This window comes from Nannobrachium achirus (genome assembly GCF_963921795.1).
Source record: "Nannobrachium achirus genome assembly, chromosome: 22".
In the NCBI taxonomy this organism is placed as follows: Eukaryota; Metazoa; Chordata; class Actinopteri; order Myctophiformes; family Myctophidae; genus Nannobrachium; species Nannobrachium achirus.
Genome location: NC_137829.1, coordinates 3688007 through 3697041, shown reverse-complemented (window position 1 = coordinate 3697041; position 9035 = coordinate 3688007). Strand labels below are relative to the sequence as shown.

Here is a 9035-nt window from a genome sequence, read left to right as displayed (position 1 = left end):
CAGTGGTCTTGAGTAATGTACAGACTTACATCAAAACACATTATTATTGATGTTTTTAGCACCAAGTCGGTTACAAAAAAGTCAAAGTCAATGAGTAAGCTTACATTGCATTTACAGTTATAGTTTTAATCCAATTCCTGGCTGTGGTGGCCAACGGGCCTTCTAACATAAGAGATATACACATAACATATATCTTTTATGTCTAAGACGTTAATGTTTTATTATTTTAAAAACATAGTGGAAATAGCAGATCTACAAGCTCGGAATGTGTTGCATTGCGACATGCGACATACTGTGTGCAAATCTTGCCTGTAAATTGTAAATCTTACCTGTAAATCTTCCACCGTGGACTGATGACTCACCTCTTCAGACTCCACCTAAGCCCATAGCACTTACCATAGCACTCGCCTACCCTCAATGACCATACATGAAAACTAGATAGCATTTGAAGTTTTTTACTGATTAGTTATTTTTTTCTAGATTGATATTTCTATGCAATTGATGTTATTGATGTTGATGTATTACCTTGCTTATTGTAAGTCACTCTGGATTAAGAGCATCTTCTAAATGCCTAAATTGTAAATTCAAATTGTAATCTCTGGAAAAAGCCTATGGTTCCTGTTCCTCACTCAAGCCATGGGCAAGGAACCGGTCTTCTTTGAATGTCTTCCTTTGACTTCACCAGTCTCAAGGAGCTTGGTCATAGGTTTGGTACCAGGGCTGACACCAAATAATGATGCCATTCTCACCACTTGCCATATTGCACGGGCTTGATCCTGAACGGGAAATAACATCTTTTCATGGGTCAGTGTTGCTGCTTGAAGCATAACAAAAAACTAAAACATATCACTTACCCTAGCTTTAAATTTGCTGCATTAGGTAGTCTGCAGACCTCCTGAAACACCCCCCACGGACCCCTGCTTTACTCTGTCTTTCTGCTTCTCTCTCACTCTCTCTCTCAATTCAATTTAATTCAATTCAAAGGGCTTTATTGGCATGAGAAAACATACGTTTACATTGCCAAAGCAGAATTGTACACAATACAATACAATACAATACAATACAATACAATACAATACAATACAATAGGAACAAAATATGTACAGGTGAAAAGAGTGTAACAGTGAGAGGGATCCCAACAAGAAATATAATTTAGCAAGAAACGGGAAAAAGGGAACGTCGTTGCAATCACTGAAGAGGACGTCTCGACTCCTCACAGTCACAGCCTCAAACGGCTTTATTGGCATGAGAAAACATACACACAAACGCGCGCGCGCACACACTCACACCGCCTGTCCTCCAACAGCGAGACGGGTGCAGTGCACTGTGTTTTGTTATAATTACTCAGTCCGGGTGGTTAATCTGTACCTCGGTCCCTCGCGTAGTTGCATTTACCGCGATAACGTTGCCGACAGCAAACATCACGTCGTTCGTCGGGTCAAGAAATTCTGCGGTTCTACATATTCTGGCTAAAAAACCACCTGTGGTGCTCGGCCCAAATGGGAGCAGAATTGGAGCGGAGAGCGGGTCGGCACGTAAATAACGGAGAGAGGAACTATGCATGTCGACGGATCTACCGTACGTACTCTCTCACCCAAAAACGTACACAAAATCACGCATACGTAACTATAAACGGCCCTTAACTCCCTAGTCCCTGTGTAGCATGCAGTTTAACCTGTGACCTGTGTAGCATGCATTGCCTCCATCAGGTGCACATATTGTAGGCTAGGGGATTTAATGGATCCCCACTAAACTGTACCTTTTCCTATGCAAACTTCTAATAAAGTCTTCAATCAATCAATCAAAACTAGCTGATGTTGGAGCAACAGCTAATCTTCCTGGGGTCCATACAAAGAAACATACAAATATCCTATAAAAAACATGTAAATACAAAATTACAATGCATAATTAAAAAAAAAATCAATGTCGATCTTGTTGAATGGTCCACAGATGCTCTCCACCCTGCTCTCATTCAATACAATGTCTATAGGTTACTGTAGGTTGCTTTGCTTTCTCATCCTGATAAGTCTGAAAACGTTTTAGTTGAGCATGGCAGTCTCCATGTTTCCTGTTAAAATCAGAGGGCACGAAAATATCAAATGAAGTTTTCAGTAGGCTACTCTCTATGCAACACTTTTAAAAACACGCAGCAGAAGAAGGAAATGTAAACTTTTCTCAGACATATTTGGGTGTGAAGTGTGGTTTACATATACCGGTAGGCAGGCAGGTAGGCAGGCAGGCAGGCAGGCAGGCAGGCAGGCAGGCAGGCACGCACGCACGCACGCACGCACGCACGCACGCACGCACGCACACACACACACACACACACACACACACACACACACATCAGTGTATCCATCACGGCAATGCCCTCCCCCCACCCATCAAAGAACACGCACATGCACACGCACGCACGCACACACACACACACACACACAGACAAAGGATTTCTAGTAGCATAGTTCCTCTTTAATGATGACACGTTTGACAGTAAACACTTTGACAGAGTCAGCACAACCACATACGTTACTACGCTTCTGTAGTAGTAACGTACTACAAAGTTATAGGTAAAGATTAAGAAAAAGAAAAAGGTACTGTTTCTATAGCAAAACAAGGCAAGAAAAAGAAAAAAAGAAAGAAAGAAAACAGGGCTTCATAAGTGTATCACTTAACACCGGTGAGTTTAACACACTTTATTATCAATATAGGAAAAATCTTTTATTGAAGGAAAACACATTTTAATAAGTTATCTTCACTGAATAATACTTTCAAGTTATATCAAGTACAGTATATCAAGTTATATCAAGTATAAACTTGATATTAATATTGTGGATTGAGTACATTCAATTATGTTGTGTTTTGTGATTTCATGCATGGGGCTCAATTGGTTTTAATGTAGATTCAATATTCAAAGAGTTTCTTTTTCTTTTTTCCCCTCTTTTTTTCTTTTTCTTTTACACTTGAAAACAGGGGGCACTCTTTCCCCCCTGTTTTCCATTTTAAAATCCATTTTAATCACGAACAATGTACAACATTTATATTTGCATCAGCTGCATGTTGCCCTACATAATGTTTCCTAAAATGCAATCTGCTTTGTCAGCATTAGTTAAGAGACAAACAGGCGGACAGACACAGACAGCCAGCCAGCCAGCCAGCCAGACAGACAGACAGACAGACAGACAGACAGACAGACAGACAGACAGACAGACAGACAGACAGCTCTGTGATGTGTTTAATATTCATATTTGAAATATTTGAGATAGATATGATTCTTTGAAAGCTGTTCAACCTGAAATAGAAGCAGAGAAATCCCACTTCTAAGATTCAGCATTGTGTAACAGTTATACAATGCTGAATGTTAACATCTCTTAAAGCCCCCCCCCCCCCTCCGATTTACTGTACATAATTTTATTTTATTTCAGATTTCTGACAGTTATATTATGTTTTGCATAGTATTTCTATACTTGTCTGTCACTTAATGTTTCAGTGAATTGAGTACAAAGGACCCCAATGGAAACAAGCCCTATAGTGCTTTCTTGGGTTTAAATCCTCTTAGCAGACCTTGTATTGAACTGTGCTATTTTCTGCGAACTGCTATTAAAATATTCAATCAATCAATCAATGGTAAAAGTGAAAGCACTTTTTGGAGTTGCACTATTAGTCTATAGTGCAACTCCAAAAAGTGCTTTCACTTGCATTGTCAATGGCAATGTAAAAGTAAAAGTATCAATACTGCAATGTAGAAATACTCCATTACAAGTAAAAGTCCAGAATCCAAAGTACAAAGTATACAAAATGTTTGAAAATAGCAGATCTACAAGCTCACAACGCGCCACGATGCGACGCGACGCGCTGTGAGCTTGAAGATCAGCTATTTTCAAATAGCCAGGTATAGAATAGGGTTAAAGTGGATTAATGTATGTTTTATAATATAATCATTTATATCTGCAAAAGTAACTAGTAACTCAAGTTTTCAAATAATTGGAGTGGAGTAAAAGTACAATATGCCTTTGAGATGTAGTGGAGTAGAAGTAAAAGTACTGAAAACTGGAAATACTGAAGTAAAGTAAAAAATCACACCCGTGTGAACTGAGCGGTGGAGTCTGTGCGCGCGTGTGTGTGTGTGTGTGTGCGTGCGTGCGTGCGTGTGTGTGAGTGTGAGTGTGCCTTGCCTGTTCTGGCCTGGCCTGAACAACAGCGCCCCTCCCTTAACATGTGTGGTCAGAAAAGGTACTACACCACAGGCTTGAGGCTACATACAGACCCACCCACATATACATACATACATACATACAAACAAACATACATACCTACACACACGGCCACGCTATGGAGACGGTGTGACCACCGCTCAAAAATACCTCAAAACTGTACTTAAGTACAATACTTAAGTAAATGTACTACTACTTTACACCACTGATTACAGGTTGATTGGATATAGCCAATTTAAAAACACAAATACAATTTGTGGATTTGTGTCTTCCTTGGCCTTATATACTGGGAGTGTGCATGAAATATTTCATTTCATGCACGGTATACCATTCGGCCTATAGCGGTATCTGAGATTATCTGCAAAGTACAGAGACACATGGATGGACCTCTTGGCCTGTCAGCCTGGCAAAGACAATTATTCAGCGGCACACATGCATAACTGCAAAAAATTACTCCCATTATAAATCTGAACTTGAAAATGTACACACCTGAATGAGCCTAATATATCCTAACCAGGTGTAAAGGACCCAGTTTGGCAAATGAGGCCATAATTGAAATGAGGAAATGAAATCAGTCTCTATTTTCTTTTCATTTCAATCATTTCTATCATAATTGAAATGAAATGAGGAAGTCATTACAATGCAGCAGTTCTACATCAATGGCCTAGAACCTGCCGTTATTTCCACTCCTGCGGGATTAATTAACACTCCATTCAAGGGAATGTGTATTTCGCCAGACATGGTTTTAGTACCTTCATTCACTTACCACGATACCGGTATGTATTTACGTAAATTCTCAGACCATTCACAAAAAAGGAAAAAAAAAGAAAGAAAATAAAGTAACTGTTGTTGTTATTGTTTTGGTGCGTAACGTGTTTCTAGCAACGTGTCTCGTGTGACCATTCTATAATCTACGACAACGTTGTCCCAGTTGTCAAGCATATGGAAATGAAAATGAAATAGTTGGGAATAGGAACCATTTTGTTGTGTCTTTGTCCTTCATTAAAGATGTCTCTCCTACAGGTTGAAGCATCAAGCCATGGGGGACGAGGACAGCTACGCTGACTTCATGAGTCTGTTTGACAACTACAACTACAGCTATGACTCCACTGATGACCCAAACATTGTGGTAGACAGGGTGGTCGTGCTCTGCTCCAAGGCCGATGTCAACCGCTTTGGTGCTAAGTTCGTCCCTGTCTTCTACTACGTCACTTTCCTCCTCAGTTTCATCGGCAATGGGCTGGTTCTCCTCATCATCTACAAGTTTGAGAAGCTCCACACGGTGACCAACATCTTCCTCCTCAATTTGGTCGTCTCCAACCTCCTCTTCGCCTCCAGCCTGCCTTTTTGGGCCACCTACCATTCATCTGAGTGGATCTTTGGCAGAGGTGGGTGGAGCAGAACCAGTTGGTTCTCAAAGTGGGGTCTGAGGGCTCCCGGGGGCCTTGAGGAGCAGGTGCCATCTGTTTCATCACTTTAACCCTATTCATACCTTGGCTTAATTGAAAGTTGCAGATTAACAAGTTCAGCTTTGGCTTGTGGATCTGCTATAAAAAATAAAAAAAAGTTATGAAAAAATGTTATGAAAAATGTGTAAATCCTTTCAGATGGGGGTCCTTGAAAATGTTTGAGAGCCACTGGAGTACACAAAAACTTTCTGTAGTCAAGTAATTATTTGGATGACTAGGCTACTTTTACTTCTACATGGGTCGTTATTTTAAAGTGACACTATGTTTACTTTGAGTGCAGTTTTTGAACCACTCCAGTGGTTCTCAAACATTTTCATCTTGTCTTGTACATAAGAAATGTTTAAGTCAATGCAACTAAATGTATCCAATTCTTTCCCACCTGTGGTCTTTGGTGCAGCACTTTGCAAGATGGTCAGCAGCACCTACATCATCGGCTACAACAGCTCCGTCCTCTTCCTCACACTCATGACGTTTGACCGCTATCTGGCCGTGGTGCACGCCGTGGCCGCCTCCAGGAGCAGGAAGACCACCTACGCTGTCTGTGCGTCGGCGGTCGTCTGGTGCTTCAGTGTTTTAGCCAGTCTCAGAGAACTGCTCTTCACAAACGTACGCGAGGACCACCAAAATGGGCTGATGTGTGAGGAAACAGGATATCATGTGGAGGTCATGAACTTCTGGCGCCAGGTATTATCAACAGTACTGCCATCAATATGTGCCTTACAGTAACAAAGTAAAAAGTATTTTTATTTTTTTTAAAGAGCAGATCTACAAGTGTAGCTTGTACTTAAAAAGTAATCTGCAAAGGAACATCTAATTAACATTTTCAAATAGTTGTAGTGGAGTAAAAAGAGCCACCTTTGCCTCTGAAATGTGGTGGAGTTCAAGTACAAAGTATAGAAGAAAATACTCAAGAAAAGTGAAAGTACCTCACAATTGTGCTTAAGTACTGTATATACTTGAGTAAGTGTACAAAAGAGTAAAGTGCTTCTTTTCGCCCACCTGCAGGTCAGCTATTATCAACAGTTCCTTGTCTTCTTTCTGCTGCCTTTCTTCATGTTGATGTTCTGCTATGCCAGCATCACTGTCCGCATCATCAACACCCGCATGAAGGAGAAGTGCCGCTCCATCAAGGTTTGACATTTGAGTTATTGCGACCGTCAGGGAGCAGTTTACTATGAAAACCTCCACCGGCCGTCCGTCCGTCCGTCCGTCCGTCACACCTTTGTGACCATCAACAAACGTCACACCTTTGTTGATGTTTAAATCGAAGAGTCTTGGTCAAATACTTCTGTTGGTTTCTGCACTGATCATTTATACAATTCAGCTGTGTTTGCTCGTGTCATCATGATGAGGTCATAAATCAGCCATGCCCAAATATAGATTTTACGGGTTTACATGCTTACTCAGTTATTCGTTATGTGAAAGTCCTATGACGTCTATGATATCTGACATCATCATACATACATTCCCTTTTATGCCCATAAATGGAGATCCCCTCTGTAGAACCAGCCACTGACATCACTGTAATGTCAGGGGAACCAAATCCCTTTTATGCCCATATATGGAGATCCCTGTGATGCCAGGGGAACCAAATCCCTTTTATGCCCATATATGGAGATATGGAGATCCCCGTGTTGCCAGGGTAACCAAATCCATTTTATGCCCATATATGGAGATCCCTGTGATGCCAGGGGAACCAAATCCCTTTTACGCCCATATATGGAGATCCCTTATGTCATCAATATTAAGCCCATATCTGTGAATATCTTTGGGTACCAGATGTCTCCATATATGGTTAAATGGTCCGATATACATCACTGGCCAGAAGACCAAGAAATGGTGCAACCTCGCCCTTTGCTTTTCTCCCTATAGGCATCTTACTGGTAGGTAGTTTAATGAGGAATGCAGTATGGTGGTAGGTAGGTAGTTATGGCCTTTGATGTAAGATTTTCACTTTCTAGGATAACTATATTTGCTATTCCCAGATGATGCCCTTTTAGGGTACCCCTCATGCCCATATATGGAGATCCCCAGGCTTTACTAATTAACATAAGTTTTATGCCCATATATGGAGATCATTGTCCCAATGTCATCAGATATATGGGTATAAATGGACACAGGCAAACTAGATGGGCTGTATGGATATCCAGATGTGTGATGTAAGTGTTTTATTCCAAATGTGGCACCCCACAGACATATTTCCAGAAACAAAATCCCTTTCATGCCCATATATGGAGATTTCTGATGTCATCAATCCCAGGCCCTGTAAAACACATGGTTGCTATGGTATGAGCAACTTATGTCTCCATATATGGAGATTCAACTTCAATGAGTAACCATGGCAAACTGTCAACTGCCCGTATGTCTTGATAATTGGTAAAACAAACTTTTGGCCTATTTGTGGAGATAAGCGACCAACGGTCGCTTATCTCCCGATTAGGGAGTCTTACATCAGCTGTGGACTCTGTGATGTCATCGTATCTCCATATATGGCCATCTCCGTATATGGAGATATAAGTCGTCCATGCCCAAGTATGGGCTGGTGAGGTCAGACTTTGTGTGATGCGTAGGTTATCTCCATATATGGAGATTCAACATTCCAGGTGTAACTATGGCTACCCGTATGACGTGAGAGGTGGAGGTTGTGATATTTGTGGAGATAAGCGACCAACGGTCGCTTATCTCCCGATTAGGGAGTCTTACTGGTATATATATATATACATACTGTATATTCATTACAGTTGAGTGAAATGTTTTGTCAATTCATGGTTTTCGTTTTGTTGTAGCTTGAGTAACTTAAAACCTTATGCTCCATCCAGCTCATCTTCATCATCATCTTCACCTACTTTGCATGCTGGACGCCCTACAACACTGTCATCCTCCTGCAGGCCATTAAAATCTCTTCCACCCGTGACGACGCCGAGTCGTGCTCAGAGGCCGACGCGTTGGACAAAGCCCTGTACGTGACACGCAACGTGGCATACCTGTACTGCTGCGTCAGCCCAGTGTTCTACACCTTTGTGGGCAAGAAGTTCCAGAGCCACTTCAGGAGACTGCTGGCCAAGAAGGTCCCCTGTCTGAGAAGACACATGAGCTTCAGCAGCCAGAGCAGCAGGACCACCTCACAGAGAACACCCCGTACGACTGATTACTAGCTGCAAGGGTGTCCCACCAAATTCTGGGCCCTGGGAACAAGGGTTCACTGCGGGCCCCCCATGAATATTCTTCATTGGGGGATGGGGTTTAACCCATTCACACTGGGAACGCATATTATTACTTGAAAAGTAGTGAAAATGTGTGCAAGTCTTTGAATATTTCAAATCCTTCTAAGGTTTTTTTTAAAAACCTATGTTTC

The 9035-nt window shown here is 41.5% G+C and overlaps 1 protein-coding gene across 1 annotated transcript; it reads left to right on the top strand.

Moving 5' to 3' along the window:
- Positions 1–5250: 5250 nt before the first annotated feature.
- LOC308308157 (C-C chemokine receptor type 3-like) lies at positions 5251–8835 on the top strand (the record flags this gene model as incomplete). Its single annotated transcript, XM_080753522.1, has 4 exons — positions 5251–5599; positions 6078–6364; positions 6686–6811; positions 8500–8835. 4 exons carry the CDS (start codon positions 5251–5253, stop codon positions 8833–8835), a joined length of 1098 nt encoding a protein of 365 aa, XP_080609648.1.
- Between the last annotated feature and the right edge of the window lie 200 nt (positions 8836–9035).